At 30.0% G+C, this 20,134-nt stretch overlaps 1 protein-coding gene across 2 annotated transcripts; it reads left to right on the top strand.

The window, feature by feature from the left end:
* Positions 1 to 13,151: 13,151 nt before the first annotated feature.
* Positions 13,152 to 19,862, top strand: LOC110643927 (inositol transporter 1). Of its 2 annotated transcripts, XM_058144957.1 has the most exons (6): positions 13,152 to 13,968; positions 14,112 to 14,182; positions 14,501 to 14,836; positions 16,981 to 17,088; positions 17,176 to 17,361; positions 18,782 to 19,862. In XM_058144957.1, the coding sequence occupies exons 1-6, from the start codon at positions 13,827 to 13,829 to the stop codon at positions 19,433 to 19,435; spliced, it is 1,497 nt and encodes a 498-aa protein (XP_058000940.1). In that variant the 5' UTR covers positions 13,152 to 13,826; the 3' UTR covers positions 19,436 to 19,862. The 2 variants fall into 2 exon arrangements, with proteins under 2 accessions (XP_058000940.1, XP_058000947.1); XM_058144964.1 differs by lacking the exon at positions 14,112 to 14,182 and having other exon boundaries at positions 13,184 to 13,968.
* Positions 19,863 to 20,134: the final 272 nt, after the last annotated feature.

A 20,134-nucleotide genomic window follows, 5' to 3' on the forward strand; every position in this document is an offset into this window, starting at 1 on the left:
GCTCTTTATCATAAACAACATACTCATTTCCTCAATTTCATTATCATGCCATTCAAGTATAATTACAACTCAACTCAACTCAACTAAGCCTTTATCCCAAAAATTTGGGGTCGGCTATATGGATTCGCTTTCTCCACTCTAAACGATTTTGGGTTAAATCCTCATAAATGTGTAATACTTCTAGGTCATGTTGTACTACTCTCCTCCAAGTCAATTTAGGTCTACCCCTTTTTTTCTTTCTATCATCTAACCTAATGTGCTCTACTTGTCTAACTGGAGCCTCCGTATTTCTACGCTTCATATGACCAAACCACCTCAATCTCCCTTCTCTCAACTTATCTTCAATTGGCACCACTCCTACCTTTTCTCTAATACTCTCATTACGGACTTTATCTAGTCTAGTATGACCACTCATCCATCTTAACATTCTCATCTCTGCAACTCTTATCTTAAACGCATACGACTCTTTCAGTGCCCAACACTTACTACCATATAACATAGCCGGTCGTATGGCTGTATGGTAAAATTTTCCTTTCAACTTATTGGGAATCTTACGATTACATAAAACTCCCGTGGCACATCTCCACTTCAACAATCCGGCTTTAATCCTATGACTAACATCTTCCTCACATCCTCCATCTACTTGAAGGACTGAGCCTAGATATTTAAAGTGATTACTTTGGGACAGTACCACTCCATTCAAACTAACTCCTTCCCTATCACCAGTTTGGCCTTCACTGAACTTGCAATGCATGTATTCTATCTTCGTTCTACTTAACTTAAAACCCTTTGACTCTAGAGCACTTCTCCAAAGCTCTAGCTTTCTATTGACTCCTTCTCGTGTCTCATCTATCAGAACAATATCATCCGCAAACATCATGCACCAAGGAATACTCTCTTGTATATGTTTCGTCAATTCATCTAAAACTAATGTAAAAAGGTAAGGGCTTATGGCTGATCCTTGGTGTAATCCAATTGAGATCGAAAAATCTCTTGTGTCCCCTCCCACTGTGCGCACAATAGTAGTTGCTCCTTCATACATATCTTTCAACACTTGTATGTACCTAATAGATACGATCTTTTGTTCTAACATATTCCGTAAGATATCTCTTGGAACACTATCATAAGCCTTCTCCAAATCAATAAAAACCATGTGTAGATCTTTCTTCACATCTCTATATTTCTCCATCAAGCTTCTAATGAGAAAAATCGCTTCCATAGTTGAACGACCAGGCATGAAACCAAATTGATTGAGAGAGATAGAAGTATCATGACGTAGTCAATGCTCCACAACTTTCTCTTACAACTTCATAGTATGGCTCATGAGTTTAATTCCCCTATAGTTTGAGTAACTCTGTATGTCTCCCTTATTTTTAAAAATAGGTACTAAGATACTCCTCCTCCATTCATCAGGCATTTTCTTTGAGTTTAGAATTTTATTAAATAATTTAGTTAACCAAGCCACTCCTATATCTCCCAAACACTTCCACACTTCAATTGGTATTTCATCGGGTCCATAGGCTTTACCCACTTTCATTTTCTTAAGTGCTTCCTTTACTTCTAAAGATCTAATCCTTCTAATATAATTCACATTCTTTTCTATTGTTCTATAATCTATATTTATGTTATTACCATTTTGACTATTATTAAAGAGATCATTAAAATAATCTTTCCATCTTTCTTTAATGTCCTCATCTTTCACCAATACTTTTCCTTCTTTATCCTTAATGCACCTAACTTGATTGAGATCTTGACATTTCCTTTCTCTCCTCCTTGCTAATCTATAAATATCTTTCTCCCCTTCTTTAGTTCCAAGTTTCTCATATAACTTTTCAAAGGCCTGTGCTCTTACTTGACTAACTGCCTTTTTTGCCTCTTTCTTTGCTATTTTGTACTGTTTATATGCCTCATTATTATCACATTTAGGTAATTTCTTATACCATTCCCTTTTTCTCTTCACTGCCTTTTGTACTTTCTCATTCCACCATCATCTCTCTTTTAAGGGTGGTCCATGTCCTTTAGACTCTCTAAGTACTTTTCTAGCTACTTCTCTAATCTTTGATGTCATCTGTATCCACATATCATTGACCTCCATATCCAGCTTCCATACTTCAGACTCGAGAAGCTCTTTTTTGAACTTCACTTGCTTTACTCCTTTGAACTCCCACCACTTTGTTTGAGCTATACTATTTCTTCTGGCCTTACTTGAATTGTTCCTAAACTTGACATCTAATACCACCAACCGATGCTGACTTGTTAAAGCCTCTCCTGGAATGACCTTGCAATCCTTGCATAAAGCTCTATTTGTCTTCCTGGTTAAGAGGAAATCGATTTGGCTTTATATGTTGCCCACTTTTGAAAGTCACTAAATGTGACTATCTTTTTATAAAGTAGGTATTTGCTAGTATTAGGTCGTATGCCATAGCAAAATCTAGGATGCTTTTTCCCTCCTCATTTCGACTTTCAAAACAAAAACCTCCATGAACATTCTCATAACCTTGTCTATTACTTCCTACATGTCCATTCAAATCTCCACCAATGAAAACATTCTCTTCATTCGGTATGCTTTGTATTAAATCATCCATATCTTCCCAAAACCTTTGTTTACTCTCACTGTCTAGTCCTATTTGTGGGATATAAGCACTAACTATATTTATTGTTTCTCCTTCTAGTACTAGCTTTACTAGTATAATTCTATCTCCTACTCTTTTCACAACTATTACTGCGTCTTTCAATGTCTTGTCTATGATTATGCCCACTCCATTCTTATTTCTATCCTTTTCGGTAAACCACAGTTTGTACCATAAAATATCTACTTCCTTACTTTTCTCTCCTACCCATTTAGTCTCCTGAATGCAAGCAATATTCACCCTTCTCCTTTCCAAGGTATCCACAAGCTCCATTAATTTTCTTGTAAGTGATCCAACATTCCAAGTACCAACCCTGATCCTCCTCCTAACCTGCTCTTTCCTAATTAGTCTCTTTCTATGATATCTTCTATTGTTTTCTATGTCTATCTTGTGTTCTGTTCCACTATCTGTTCTACCATCTGTCCTATGGACTAACTTATTTACCCACACCCGTCCATGATGTGGGAACCCTTGCTCACTTAACACCACACCCGGGCGCCGGCATGGCGCGTCGCTTTCGATGAACGCCCTACACCCTTGCATATTTCTCACTACACCCGGGCTCCGATGTAGCGCGTCGTTAGTAGAGGACGCCCCCAACGTTTATATCATTTGAATCCATATCATAAGGTGTGACGAAATTTTTACGCTGGTTGTCACCTACCGCAACCCTCCTCCTTTATCCGGGCTTGAGACCGGCTAAGCACAAACTACTTAGGCGGAGTTCATATCAGTATAAATGTTGCATTTGTGATAAACTTGGCAGCTCTGTTAGCTACAAATGCTACGACTGCTACTATGATGTTCATGTCAATTGCATTTTACCAGACACCATTAAGGTGAAAAATGGTGAACATAATTTCATCCTTACATCCATACTTCAAGTCATGATGAGCCTGCAACCAAATATCAATGTGATATTTGAAATGAAGAAATGGATTTGGGCCAACTTTTTTATCAGTGTCATGATCTAGACTTACACTTTCACTTGAGATGCATGCCTGAAGAAAGCCAGATGGATGTTCTCATCAGCAACAAGCAGCAAAAGAAAGCTTCCTCAAGAAAAACTTCCAAGAAAGATTATAAAGATGTTCGACCCGTTGTGACATGGACGGAGGACTCAAAAGCCTATTATATGATTATAAGTGTTTCTGGTGAGTTCAACAAACTCCTTAATCACTTCTTTATATATATATATATATATGAAATTGGTTGGATTGAAAGTAATCAAACTACGACTCTAGTACCACTGAGTTAAAAGCTCATCGTTAAAACTAATACAAATTAAACAAATTGATTATAATTTTATCAAATTGATTATGATTTTATCTAATTGACTAAAATTAGACTTAGAATTGGGTGAAATTATAATTATAAAAATTATGAGTATAATTTTAGTCAATTAAATAAAATTCCAATATATATAGTAAAAATTAAAAATAATGAATTAAAACAAAAAAATAACGATTTTTTTTTTCAGATTTTGAGAAGGATCAACTAACAATCATGGTGGATTCATCATCTGGTTCTATTACTCTCTTCGGAGAGCGACCGATCATTGGTAACAAATGGCTCAGAATTGACAGAAAATATACTATTCCAAGAAACAGTGATGTGGAAAAAATTACTGCCAAGTTTGGTAACATTATTCTCATTACAGTGCCCAAAATGCAAATACAATACAAAGAAGATTCCAACGATGAATTTTTTGCGTGGCTAGCTAAGCAAGCGACGGTGGTTTGGCTGAGCAGAATTCAGTTCAAATTGAAAAATTGAATCGAATCAAATTAATTTAGTTTAATCAGTTCGGTTTTAAAATTTAATCGATTCGGTTCGGTTTTATATTATAAAAATTTTGGTTATTTCGGTTCGGTTCGATTTTGAAGAAAAAAAAATCAGTTAAATTGAACCGAACTGAATAGTAATTTATATATTCAAATCAAACCAAATCGAACCGAATCAATTTTTGAATTAATTTATTTTTATGGGAAATTTATGAATTATATTTAATTATATATATATTAATTGTTTAATTTCATTGATTAATGGTTATTAAGTTCAAACCAAAGTCAAAATTAGATCAAATAACTTGAAAATCAAGTCTAAATTAAAAAATCAATTAAAAATAAAAAACGATCGTTTTTAACCTAATCAAACCGAAATAGAGCAGTTCAGTTCGATTCGATTTTTCATCCATTTTGATTCGGTTCGGTTCGATTCTGTTTCTAAAATTTAAAATTCAGTTTTTATAATTTAATTTGATTTGATTCGGTTCGAACCGAATACTTAACCCTAATCCGTCGTTAATTCTTTTTAATGACAATAATTTATATAATAATTAAATTTTTTATGATATTATCTGTGTATTTTTCTATGTCTATTTTATGATTCATATAAGATTAATTCTTTCCGATTTCGTAATTATCTCTCTTAATAATACTTTCTTTAAGAGTTAAACTTGAATTTCCTTCTTAAAAAAGCAGTAAATCTTATTACTGTATCCAATACTTTATGACCACCGAATTAACTCCTTTGCTAATACTACTATGGTACTTTAATATGAATATCTTTGTTACTCTAGCAGCATTCATTGTAATATTTTAATAATTATTTATTGTAATTAATGGACATATAATTAGTAATTTGATTAATTTATTTTTAATAAAATTTAAGAAAAATAATTTAGCTCAAAATTAAAATAATTTATCACTAAATAGGGAGAAATTTTAAATTAAATTATTAATATTTGCGATTAAAAAAAATGGATATAACTTCTTATCAAAAAATTATATATTGTTTTACACATCATAGGCATTGCATTTTATTACTACAATATATTAAAATAATGGTGTTTGCTGAAAAATTTTGTTTAGTTTTTTTTCTAATGTACCCTTTACTCATATTGTTTCATTTAAAATTAAATAATTTATGTTACTAAATTATTCTTCAAATTAATAAATTTTACTTTTTCCAATTGATATTAAATAGAGATATATTAATAAATTAATAAATAAATTATTATTTTAAAAGGAAAAATAATCAATAATTTAATATAAATAAAAATAAATAAATTTATTTTTATAGAGCAAGAGGAGTAATTGATTATCTTAGAGGCCGTTGATATCTCCATCAACAATTAAATAATTGCCACGTTCCTCTATATATTCATAATCCTTGTTAACACAGCATCATTGTCACCATCATTATTGAGTTAAAATCATTAACAACATCTAATTTTATTGCATCATCTTATGAGTAAATAAATGAAAAATGCATTCTTGTGGGCCTAATAATATACTTTCATATCTTATCACTATTTTTGCTTGATTGCTACCTACATAGCTTAGAGTTGTTCATGCCTATCTCAAGTATACAACTTCAAACATTCATGAAACAAAATCTTAAATTAGAACTAGGAAAGAAACTAGTAATACTAATTATCTATAGTATTGTATTATAAGGTTTTGAATTTAAATTTCAATTAAAATTTACTATAATAAATAAAATAATTTATTAATAAAAACTTTTTAATTATTTTTATTTGAGGTTCAAAAATTTCATTTCAACAAAAATAAAGTATGAAAATTATTGCTCAAATTGCTAAAACATCACAAAGAGAGATTGAAGAGCTCTCCTTTCCTCTTCTTTCCTCCTTTCTCTCTTTTTTTTTTTTTTTTTTACATATCTTCTCTTGGGCGGTCACTGATCACGCTTTGAGAATCAATGTCCTCATTGATCATGGCTATATTAGTCACAATCATGTTAATCATGACTAGCACCCTACACATCGGACCACTTGTCGTTACACAATAGGTCTAGACTACCATTCCAAGTGTCGAGTCTTACAAGATGGGGCTAGCTTTGATACCAATTGATATAAACTATTGAGTGCCATGAGTCGCTAAGGTTTAATTATGTGAGGATAGGCCACCTAAGTAGAACTCACCCTTGAAAACCAGCTCACAAGGCAAGGCTACCTAGGAACTTATTAACTTTTCACCAAGGTTATTCCTTAGTGATATGAGATCGTAACATTTTTTTTTATTAGTTTTTTCTAATAAACTCTCAAATCTGTGTATGTTTGGAATATATATGAATTTCTCTCCTTCGATTTGTATCCGTTAAGAACAAATCCGAGGCTCTCCACAATATTGGAGTCTTGTTCTCCCAATTATTAGGATTTTGTTTTCTCCCTTTAGTGATTTTTTTTTTTACAGTATTTAAATGGGCTATTTAGCAATTCAAAATATAGTATATATAGTTCATTGATTTCATTTAGTTGAAGACTTTGAATCTTCATATAAGGTTAATTATCTTCAATCAGGAGTTTGGTAATGTGACTTGTTCCTCTATTGACATTTGGTGATTTAATCTCTGCGGGTTACAGAGGTAATAAGTTCCCAAAATAACAGCATTGCAGAAGATTTCTTTAGTCGTCTAAAATAAAAAATGACTAGTTACTACTCAGAAGCTTATTCTGCTTCACTCAAATCATTTCCAAACAGAAATTTTAATTGTTTATATTTATATTTTTTCTTATGAGAATATTGATATACTCTTCTTATGGTTTTTATTAATGAATATATTGCCAAAATTTATAAAAAAAAATCTCAAATTAATTTTTTTTTTTTTTAAATTCACTCCACTCCTCTCTTTTTTTATTAATTTACTTTATTTTTTTACTTTTCATAAAAAAAGGTAAGTATAAAATATTATAGTTAATAATAATATTTTTTTAATAAATAAATTTGGTTGAAAGTAAAACTTAAAATCTTATAGTACTTTATATGACTCTAATACTATAAAATTAAAATTTATTGATATATATATTATTTTTATTTTAATTCGTTGATTAAAATTAAAATTAAAATTCCTAAATAAATATATAACTACTACAATGTTTTAGAAAATTAGTCAAAATAAGAATTTATATCCAAAGCAAATAATGAAATAATATTATTCCAAATCTCCCACCACTTGGCAATGCTAATTGTTTAATTTGATACGATATCTTTCCCCTTTATTTTGGGCTTGGAAAAATGTTTGATCCAAAGCCAAATTGAGTTTGGATTTCAATTTTGACTAACAATTCTTGATTTAGGACAATAACGTGAGAGTAGGACATGTGTGCAATAAAAATGACCCATTTAGACAACCACATCGTATAGTGACCTTGAAGGCTACATCTTATGTAATTCATTCTTGTCAACTTGTCACAAATTAACACGTGTTTTAAGAAACAAATCCCAATTTGTCCACTTTTTTGCAAAATTTAAAGGCAAAGTGATGCTTTGCATGATAAAGGCAAATTATTATAAAAAATAATGATAAATTAATGTTTCATTTTTTTCGTAAAAAATATATTTTTTAACATTTAAAATATTTAAAAAATATTTTCAATTAAAAAGAAAATTAAATTATTTTTTAAAAAATAATTTTTTATTTTTTAAATTTTAATAATTTTATTAAGATGTGAAGTATTTTATATATATAATATACATAAATATTATTAATTTATAATTAAATAATAAAAATTATAAATTTTTTTAAAAATAATTTTTATATAAATTATTTTTCATAAAATAAATGGAGGCTAACAGGGGCAAAGGACACCAAAGCATTTCCAGTTGATTGGTAGCCTTTGTGAGGTTACTTTTGTTCCAGGTGGGTGGAAGTTGATGCTTATAATATACCTTTGCATGAAGGATAGTTTTGGTTGGTCCAAGAAGAAAGGAGATTTTTTTTTCTTCTTTTTCTATCATTTTCTACATTTCCCACTCAAATATAATGCTTGTTTATTTCATGTCTCAATGCATTGACACAATCAAATCAATATTAAAATGTCCTTTTTTCATGATATCTTCACATTTAAATTACTTATCAAGTCTAAGTAATCATAGAATTAAATTTAATATAACATTAAAATTTATTATTATATTATATTTAATTATATCAATGAATATAGTTTCAATCTCATTCAAGCCAATGTTATTGTTTTTAAATTAAATTTCTTTATTTTTTATTTAAATAAAAAATTAGAAAAATTAATTTTTTGATTTTAAAATTAAATTTTGTTGATTTATTGATTTAAGTTTAAAAATTAATATGTTTAATTTTTTAATTTTATTAATTTTTAAGTAAATTGAATTTAAATTAAAAATTTTTAATTAAATTAGATAAAAAATTAAAAATAAAGTAAATTGAATTTCCATAATACATTTAGCTTTAGGCTAAAAGAAATCAGAAGGTGGGTCCAAGGAGTAAGGGCCATCATTCACATGCCATGTGTATGGCTCATGAAGTATATATATATATATATATATATATATATATATATATATATATATATATATGGATTTGGACGTCTAACAAAAATTATATATGGATTTGGATGTCTAACAAAAATTAAAAAGAAAACAAAAGGTGGGTTCAAGGAGTAAGGAACATCAATCAATCACATGCCATGTGTATGGCTCATGAGGTTTTGTGTAGTATATATATATATATATATATATATATATATATATATGGATTTGGATGTATAACAAAAATTAAAAAGAAAACAAAAGGTGGGTTCAAGGAGTAAGGACCATCAATCAATCACATGCCATGTGTATGGCTCATGAATCTTTCTTTCATATATATATTTGGATGTTTGTGTTAGGTATGATTTAGGGATTTTCTTCCCTGTTATTATAATGATTCCTAGAAAAGACTGCTTCTAAAATCTTGGTGGAAGAACAGCTGTGAGTTTTCCATTTGAAATGAGGAATGTAATGGGTTGATTTTATTTTATTTTATTTTATTTTAATTTTTTGACATTTTGCACATGTCTTTTGAGTAATGGAGATGGTTTGTGTGGAAATTAAGTTGCAAGTCATTGGGTAAATAATATAAAAATTGAATGCTGGTTAATGCCAAAATATTCAAACCTTAATCATTCATTAACTTTATTATATTTGTATTAAAATTATTTATAAATTTTTATTTTAATTAATCATGTATTAATGTAGAAGAGGACAGAAAATTTAATGCAGCAATAGACAGGATATGTGACAGAAGTCATTTTTTTTTTTTTTTTTTTTTTTTTTTTTTTTATATATATATAATGCCATAATATAATCATATGAAAAAAAAAAAAAAATAAAAAGTTAGTAATAGTTAAATTCAGATTTATTAATAATTAATTTTTTTTTTTTTTTTTATTTTTTTTTTTTTTTTTTTTATTTTTTATAAAAAATAAAAAAAAATTATTATTTTTTATTATAAATATATTATTATTTATATTAATATTATTATAATTATTATTTTTATTTTTTTATTTTTATATAATACTTAAAATTTTTTTTTTTTTTTATTTAAAATATATTTGATTATTTTTTTAATAAATAAAGAAGATTAAAAAAATTAATTAATTAATAATATATATATATATATATATATATATATATATATATATATTTTAGATTAATTCAATGAATATTTTTAGTTTCAGCTAAATTCAATTTTTTCTTACCTTTGATTTGATTCGATTAACCGAACACTCATTCTTATGTATTATTAAGACAATATTTAAGAGTTAAAAGAATAAGAGAATGATGCATTGTTATCGTTAACCTAAATTAACTTGGATTAAGTCTAATATTACATTAATTCTTTAAATTAAGACTAAAATTACGATTAGATTAATGGGACTCTTAAATTAAGACTTTGTATATGTTTATAAAAAATAAATATGAATATTTTTAATTTAGTGAATTAAAGTATAATTAATAATCATTTAATGTTTATTTAAACATAATAATTGTGTAATGTTTATTTAAACATTCAAATTTTCATCAATTTAATTTTTCCAAAAATTGTTTTTTAAAGGATTATTTTTAGAATTATTCGCTCATGAATAATTAATATTAAAAACACAATTATATACAAAATAATGAGTGAATAATGCATACTTTGATGAAAGTGTATTATTAACAAATTTTCTTGATGAGAATAATTATTTTGCATTTTTAATAAGTTATTTAATAATAATTAATTTAATTAAAATGTTTTTAAAATTTTAGTTTCTTTTAATGCTGACTAATAATAAATATGAAATAAGATATAAATATGGTAGCAATTTTAAATGATATTATCATATATTTTTTATTTTATTTATAAATGACTAATATTTAAAGTTGTAAAAATATAAACTCTTTTTTTTATTTTTTTTTCTTTTTTTTCCCTTTGACAACTAATAAATATGTGGCATATTTTTTGAACATTATTAGATGCTGTGCAAATTTTTTTATAGTGCTTACAATTAATTATTATCCTAAAATAATAATTTTCCCATGCATTTTCAAGGGAAAAGATGATTTTGCAAAACCACAATTTAGAGTTTTTGTAAAAAGAAAAAAAAAATATATTAGAAATTAATTAAAAATATTATCCATTCACATAAAAAAATTTAAAAAGAGATTTATTTTAATATAAAAAAGTAAAAACATGAATAGTGAAATAAAAATAAATAGAAAATTAAAAAGATATGATTTGTGAAATGTGAATAATTAATTAATTTATAAAAAAAAGAATTATTTTCAATAATAATGATAGAAATGTCTTTTTTTTTATATATAGAAATAACTAAATAGATCACATTAATTATGGAATGATAGTGTTTAAAAAGTTGTGGTAATATTCATTGCAATTAGGGCCGAGCAGAATTCGGTTCAAATCGAAAAATTCAATCGAATCGAGTCAATTTGGTTTAATTGGTTTAGTTTTAAAATTCAATTAGTTCGATTCGATTTTACATTATAAAAATTTCGATTATTTTGATTCGGTTCGGTTTTGTAGAGAAAAAATTTAGTTAAATCGAATCGAACATAATAGTAATTTATATATTCAAATCGAACCTAATCGATTTTTGAATTGATTTATTTTTATGAGAAATTTATGAATTATATTTAATTTTTTATATATTAATTATTTAATTTCATTGATTAATGGTTATTAGGTTCAAACCAAAGTTAAAATTAAACCAAATAACTTGATAATCAAGTTTAAATTAAAAAATTAATAAAAAATTAAAACCGATCGATTTAAACAGAATCGAACTGACATAGAACAGTTTGATTCGATTCGATTTTTATCCTATTTCAATTCGATTCAATTTGTAAAAATTAATTTTTATAATTTAATTCGATTCGATTCGATTCGAATCGAACTCACGTCTAATTATGCAAGTAAGCTCACCCATTTAATAATACTCAAGCAAAATGTGGTTACTCTTTTATTTCCTTTTATTTTCCACTGAAAATGTACATTTTCTCCATCTGGGAACCTTCCTCCCAACATAATCCAAAACCTTTATACTATTGTTAGTCAGTGGCTTATCAGCTTTTCTACAGCTTAATTGCCCTTTATACTGTATATGATAATTGACCCTTTTTTATATTGATTTAATTATATAAATGTATCTAACATAACTTTGAATTTATATAAAAATAAATTATATAATTATAAAATTAAATATTTATATTGAATTATATATAATATTAATTAATATATATATAGTATATGAATTTAAATATAAAAAATATTAAATAAATTTAATTTCTTTAATAATATTAATTAATTTTTTCAATTTATGTGAAAATAAAATCTATATTAATGAGGATGAAGCAACCTTTACACTTTGTTTAGAAAATCTTTTAGGGAGAAAGGAAAATAAAGAGTGGAAATAAAGAATATATATATATTTTTTATCTCTTATTTGAATAAAAAAAGAGAAAAATAAAGAGATAAAAAGAAATATGATAAATTTATAATTTTATCTCATATATTTAAAAAAAAATTAAAAAGAATTATTTTATAATTTTAATTTATAATTTCACACTTTTATTATTTTTTCATTAAATTAGATAAAAATAATAAAAAAATTTATTTTCCCTTCTTCTCTTAATTTTTTTTATTTTTAAATACAAAAATAATATCAATCTCAGTTTATTTTCTTTTATTTATTTTTTTTCCTTTTTTTTTTTTTCCTCCAACCAAACAGGGTGTTAATCGCGTTTAGTTAATAAAAACGTGGCATATTCCTTAACTAATTCTCAATTTCAGAAGGCTCGCGTCGTACGCTTCTTGAAAAGGGACAATCTTTCCTAACAAGCAACGGAAGCCTCATATTTCATCTCTGTACCCACCACATTAGCCAAACTCGATTAGTTTCAGCGTGAATCCACTCTCGCTAAATCTTTCTCTTTTGCCAAGTTCCTAAACTAACCCTTGCGGTGGAAACGTGGTCGATGCGAGACGAGACGCGAGTACGCGAGTGCAATTCGTGCAAGGTAGCGATTGAAAATTTCTTTTGATTCGGTTTGCCGGGATGAGTTGTCTCGGTCTCTATCAAATTCGCCACGTGTGTCGCGAAACTAATGAAAATGATAACCTCACAAGTCTGTCAAGATCAGAAATCACCGGCCATGGTCACAGATAGGTAATTTTCTCAGAAATATGACGTGTCAAAGATGCTCTCTTCTTTATATTGCGGCCTTTTCCTCTCTATCTCTGTCATAGTTTGGTCTTCACGGCCTTTACGGTGAAGAAGATAGTTTTAAAAGAGAGAGAGAGAGAGAGAGAGAGATTCTGGTGCTCCAAAATTTTCTCGATCACATTTTCTCGGGAATCTGCTGATCCAATCAAGCGAAGATTCTAAGAATTAGTGAATAAAAATTTCTTAAAACTTGAGAGCAATGTGTTTTATTGCCTTTCTTTTTCCACTCCAAATTTGACTAATCAACTACCTCAAGGATTTACGTCTTTCCATTTCTTCCCTCTTTTCCTTCGTCAGTCCTTTGTTGTTTTGCTTGCTTTCCAATAAGCGTCATTTTTTTAGGGGTTGTTGACTGTTCCATTGGGCCTCGTTTCAAATCGAAACGCCCTTTCCTGGTGGCTGCGATTAGACCGGTCAAAATTGTCACACTGCTCACAGTAGCTAGCGAGAGCGAGAGGGGGAGGGACAGAGGTGAATTATTTTATTATAAATTCGATAAGGAAGTTCAGAAGTGTAAATTCATTTTTGTAAGATTATATTTTTAGCTCCGATAGCGCCATTGTGGGCGTCTAGAGATTGCAATTAGTGTTTTTCGACTAGTAATTTCAGTCAGTGTTCCTAGAACAAGGGGTGAAAAGAAAGAAGGTAGAAAAAAGATGACGATCGAGTCTTTACCAGGAAGCTCAGGTTACTTGGATTTGTTCCCAGAGAGGAGAATGTCGTATTTCAGTAATACGTATGTTTTGGGATTAACTGTGATTGCTGGAATAGGGGGTCTGCTCTTCGGCTATGATACAGGTATCATCGGAATCACGTTTGGACTTAATTAGTCTAGGCTTTTTTTTTTTTAAATAAAAATAAAGTAAAATGAATAATAAGTTTCTTCCTGGAATATTATGTTCAGTCAGGAATCTGATGTGAAAAGAAATACTGTCGTGTAGGTGTTATTTCAGGTGCCCTTTTGTACATAAAAGACGAATTTGAGGTGGTTAATCAGAGTAGCTTCTTACAGGTGATACTCTTTTTTTTTTTTGTTTTTTTTTTTGGGGGGGTGGTGAGGAAGGGGAATATGTTGGTGTTGTCAATCAAAATAGTGAGATGTATGTTAAAATGGGAATTCATTTTTTTTCCCCTTTGTTTGGTGTCATGTTTGCATGGGTCGGGAAAGTTAAATAGATGAATTGAAAAGAAGCAAAAAATCTTTATATTTGTCATTGGAATAGTGACGAGATGTTGATGGTGTTATGATGGGTTTGATAAAACTCAGATATAGGAATCAAAGTAGGCCCTTGAATGTTTGTTTGGTAAGCTGATCTTTTTGATTTGGCAGGAAACAATTGTTAGTATGGCTCTGGTTGGTGCAATAATTGGAGCTGCATCAGGTGGTTGGATTAACGATGCGTATGGACGGAAGAAGGCTACGCTTATTGCTGATGTCGTCTTTGCAGTTGGATCAGCTGTCATGGCAGCTGCACCGGATCCATATGTTCTTATTCTGGGTCGACTCTTAGTCGGCCTTGGAGTGGGTATAGCATCTGTCACGGCTCCTGTGTATATTGCAGAAGCATCTCCATCTGAAGTAAGGGGGGCACTAGTGGGCACAAATGTTCTCATGATAACTGGTGGACAGTTTCTTTCCTATCTCGTTAATCTTGCTTTTACACAGGTCAGGTTTATCTTTGCTTTTACTTTTCAGCATATTAGAATATGGTTTAGCGGTTGGAAATAAATCAAGCCTGTGGAACCCAGCTTTGATGATTTCATATCCGTGGAAATTTAGGAACATATATTCAACTAATTTACAATTGGTTAATAGATTGGCTGGTGATTGATTCTCTCCCGTCTTTCGTTTTAATTATAAGATAAAAAATCTAATTAAAATAAGTCCTAAGTGATAAGTAATGATACTTATGACTCATCAACTTTTTTTTTTTTAAACTACTCTTTGATCAATTAAAATTAAAAGATTATATTATCCTATTATTTTTTAAAATATCAGCATTATTCTTATTTTAATATCTACAACACTTAATTACATATCATTTTTTATAATTTCGATAAATTAAATTATTTTTAAATACATTTTAACTAAATACTTAAACTACTTAAAAGTTATTTTTAAGTAATTTTATTAAATAATTAATTACTTACTTTTAATTTGACTTATAAATTAAAAAATATATTTTAAGTTAAAATTTAAAGGTGAGTAGCCAAACCAATTACCTTCTACATATATTTGTATTTGGTAAACTCTGTGAGAAAAAAATTTTGAGCTTTTGTGCTGTCTGAGGCCAAAATGAGGGCCGAAGCATGTTTTAAAGAACTTGAAGTGTAAAGTTATTGCAAAGGAAGTTTGCGTTATATTCATTACATAAACTTTGTTGTGTGAAAGTTTTTACTGTGCAGCTTTGAAGAGACAGCAAGATAGAATATTGGGATTGCATTTTAAGATTTGGCACTGAGAAACGTCCCTGATGGAATCACCCTTTTTCTTTCCTGCCTAAGTTAGATGATCCACGGTGCAGTGGTTGTTTATGGCATGTGACAGATTTCTATTGGCTTAAAATCATTACGATATAGATTACTTGGTTTTGATATTTTTATACAAAATAGCATTTATAAATAGTTCTTTTTTCTTTAACGTTGGCATTATTATATTCACTAGATTAATTACTTATATGGGGTGAACTAATTAACAGTATGTTATATAAAAAATGGAAAATTAGAACTGTATTTTGAAAATATTGTTCGTGTGCTTTGATTTTGCTTATCTGGAAAGAATATAAAAGAAAATGACATACAAATTATGTTTGGAAGCCCTTATCTGAAAACATTTATAAGAAGTTTTCTCTAATTCTCAATTCCATTTTGCTTGTACACTCTACTTCTTTTTTTAGAAGGGTGATTAATAGTTGTATGAAAGACCAACTTCCCTTGTTCCAATCTTAGAGGCTTAAATGGAGTTATAGCTTAAAGATAGGACTGATGTATTCACTTGAAAAGGTTTTGAACACGTTGACCATTTATTTCTGCTGGTTGTTTGGTGCTGAGCCATCATACTCTTGCCGTTTATGTCAGTTATTTTGTTCATTATGTTGAAGGTATTATATGGTCCCTGGTCTTTGGTATGAGCCAAGTGACTTTAAGCCTGTTCTAAAAATTGCCTTGTAGTTAGGTAACAGTATCTGATTTTCTCTGTTGCCTTTCTTCTGGAAATACTGTTTGTCTGGTGTTCTCTCTACCTTTTTCTGTTTATATTATTAGCCCATTTTTCTTCTTTACATCGCTGCAGCTTCTCTTGTCCAGCTTTGCCAGCTTTTTTGTTTCTCTGCCATGATGGGGAAACTATTCTGTCCTAAAAAAGGTCAAACTTTGTTGGTCTTCTCAGTAAAAGTACAAAACAGTATAGCCTCATCATTTGAACTTTCTTTTGGAGACTATTTTTATTGATGCCAAGGCAAGAAGAGAAGGCATGGCACCTATTAACCATCTGTACATTATATATAGTTTATAGTTTGATTAAAGGAGCTAGCTGCATAAATTTGATGCGTTACTTCCAAGATTCTAATTTTCCTTTAAAATAGAAAAAAATTTATCAGAAATGGGTTAAAATTCTTGTGTCACAAAGGCAAAATTCATATCTTCTCAAAATTGTTGAAAAATATTAAATGACTAAACTTATCAAAGGATAAGCATGTATAAAATTCTCTAGCATTTTAGGGCATGATTATTCTTTCTTTTAGGATTTTCAATTTTTTTTTTCCTTGTTGTTTTTGCTTTCTAATGTTGTTTTTTTTTTCACTTTGACAGGTCCCTGGAACATGGCGGTGGATGCTTGGAGTTGCTGGTGTGCCAGCTGTGGTTCAGTTCTGTCTTATGCTCTGTATGCCAGAATCTCCACGTTGGCTTTTTATGAAGGTATACAACATGCCACCAGTCATTGTGTAGAAATATTTTGAAAATAACAGTACAACACCAGCTAATAGTTCTCATGTTAATATGAAGAATGATAAAGATAAGGCCATTATGGTACTGGCCAAAATATATGACCTTGCCCGATTGGAGGATGAAATTGATCAACTTTCTGCCTCTTCAGTGGAAGATCGCCAGAAACAGAATAATAGCAGATACTTGGATGTGTTCAAATCAAAAGAAATCAGACTTGCATTTCTTGCTGGGGCTGGGCTTCAGGTAAGATCAGTCAAACATTCTCAATTCCTCATGCATATGAATCATGAAGTTGTCATTAGATTGAGCATGCTTGATCAACATTAATTATTCTATGTGCTGGCAGTCTGTGTTGGAAGATATTCCCCATCAGTAATGTTGCAATCAAGATATATGCTAGCGCCTTAATTACTATTTGACAAAGCTAATAGTCAATATTATAAGATATATGCTTATAATACCCTTCTCGACTCTTCCCATCCCACCTATTTACCACCAGAATGTTGGTTAGACCTGGTGGTGACTGGGTGATATAGCCACAGAACATAGTATTCCTTGCTAATTTCTGCGAAATATGAAGTCTGGCAACTCAGGGCTTTTGTTGTGTAATTTTCGTCTCATTTTCACTGATGACAGGTTTTACGTGATCTTATAGGTTTTCCTGGTAGTAATTTAGGATAAATTAGTTCTAATTCGTCATTCAATTTTCTAGTTTTTGGAAAATTTTATGTACAAACATTTAACTTTTGCAGATATACTTTTGCATATTTTTTGGGGAAATTTGAAATATTTAAAGTATGGATCAGCTAGAGCATTAGGATTGTTTTGTGGTTGAGTCTTTGTGTCTTTATTAAGAATGAACATCTCTATGACTCCTAGACTAGTTGATAAGAAGTTGAGATCCATAAATATGCACATTGTCTTCTTGTTCTTCTTTTTTATTTGATGATAAATTCTAGTATTTCAATATGTTTTGAAAACATTTATGTCTAGTACTCTCGTTACTTATTTCCTTTCACTTTTTTCGAATTAGTTCTTCCTTTTTACCTCTCATAGTTGTGCCCTTTTTTCCCTTCTATAATTTTCTTTGCTTCTCTGAGTTCCTGGTCAGTTTCGGCTTTTCTTAGTTTTTATTGTATTATGGACTAGCCTGATGAAAGGTGCCATTTGGGTTTGTACAGTGCATAGCAAATCAGCTTTTTGTTGACCCCTTTTTTCAAGAAATGAACTTGTAGGGTGTGAGCTTTAGAATTCCTTGTATAGATATGGAACTTGTAGGGTGTGTATGCTTGACACAACCTGCTTCTAGAATTAGGGGTCAAGGATGTGAGCTGATGTGCTTCTCTATACGGAATTTATTTCTTCTATAAACCAATATAAAATGTGTTTTATTGAATATGCATCCAGGTGATTGCATCTGCTTGGACATGCTTTAGAAATCTTGTCAGTGTTCGTGGTATAATCTTGTGTATTGTAATTTTCTGAGGAATTCTACAAGTGCCCAAGTTAAGGAATATATATATATATATATATATATATATATATATATATATATATATATATATATATATAGGAATTTATATGAACTAGATAAAATGTTATTTGTACATAGGAAACCGTCCTTAACACTTAATGTATGACTGAGGATTTTGTGATGTTGCAGGCTTTTCAGCAGTTCACGGGCATCAATACAGTCATGTACTATAGCCCAACCATTGTTCAAATGGCTGGCTTTAGTTCTAACCAATTAGCACTTCTCCTGTCCCTTATCGTTGCTGCAATGAATGCTGCAGGATCGATTCTTGGCATTTACCTTATTGACCATTTTGGGCGGAGGAAGTTGGCTCTCTCAAGCTTAACTGGCGTAATTGTTTCTCTTGTCATCTTGGCTGTGGCATTCTTTGGCAAATCAACTGGTTCTTCAAATGCACTCTATGGGTGGCTAGCAGTGTTGGGACTAGCCTTATACATTGCCTTCTTCTCACCTGGAATGGGACCAGTTCCATGGACTGTGAACTCAGAGGTATACCCTGAGGCATATCGAGGGATATGTGGTGGAATGTCGGCTACTGTGAATTGGGTTTCTAATTTGATTGTGGCCCAAACTTTCCTTTCACTTGCCAATGCTGTGGGAACCGGTGCAACTTTCTTGATTCTTGCTGGTGTGGCTGTGGCTGCAATTGTGTTTGTGCTTCTGTTTGTACCAGAGACCAAAGGGCTCACATTCGTTGAAGTAGAGCAGATCTGGAAGGAAAGAGCTTGGGGCAGTAGTTATAACACCGAGAGCCTTCTTGAGCAAGGAAGTGAAACTTCGTAAGCTTGACCATAGCTCAATAATGTCAGCATCATATATAAAGGTTTTGAAGACAGTTTGTAAGTATCATAGTTTTCTGTGCCTATAAATGTGATGTGCTTGGATATATTTTTGAAATTTGTCCAGCACAGTCCTCAATATTCTAGGGTCCAAAACTCTGGACATAGAAAGTTATGACCGTTAAATGTGTGCAAGTGAGAGAGCCAATTTGACCTGTATTTTAGTGGTCTGTTTCCTTTAGCACCCTAGGAAAGGCTCTGTTCTCTCTATTTAATATGTGGGAAGTTTGTATTGATTTCAAGAACATGACTAGTGGAGTGGTAATGTAAGATAATATGTGATGCTGATTCCCAGTCCCTAGCATATTTAAATGCTGAGTTCATCATTGTGCTCTTCATTTAGTTCAAAATATTCATTTTGAAATTGAAAACTGTCTAGTGTTCATGTTATAATTCAGTTAACCAAGAAGGGGAAGAAAAGTTGTAGGTATCAATTCAGATTTTGCAGCAGCAATTGGGCCAATGGTGGTGGCATCTGATTTAGTCATCTTGAAATTCTCTCGTTCATTTTTATGTTCTTCCTAATCGCCTTAATCCATGATTTTGGATTAGCAGAGCATAGTTATGGCTCGACGCTCCAAGGGTTCTAGAGTCCAGCACATGCATATGCATGTCTGAGTGAAATGAGACGAAAAAAAAAAAA

The sequence above is a fragment of the Hevea brasiliensis genome, chromosome 1 (assembly GCF_030052815.1).
Source record: "Hevea brasiliensis isolate MT/VB/25A 57/8 chromosome 1, ASM3005281v1, whole genome shotgun sequence".
In the NCBI taxonomy this organism is placed as follows: Eukaryota; Viridiplantae; Streptophyta; class Magnoliopsida; order Malpighiales; family Euphorbiaceae; genus Hevea; species Hevea brasiliensis.

Bases quoted from the DNA above. Each gene is read 5' to 3' on its own strand.
- LOC110643927 (XM_058144957.1), top strand. From the start codon at position 13,827: ATGACGATCGAGTCTTTACCAGGAAGCTCAGGTTACTTGGATTTGTTC. The intron at 14,837-16,980 runs GTCAGGTTTATC...TCACTTTGACAG, and splicing joins TTAATCTTGCTTTTACACAG to GTCCCTGGAACATGGCGGTG. The intron at 17,089-17,175 runs GTATACAACATG...GTTAATATGAAG, and splicing joins CACGTTGGCTTTTTATGAAG to AATGATAAAGATAAGGCCAT.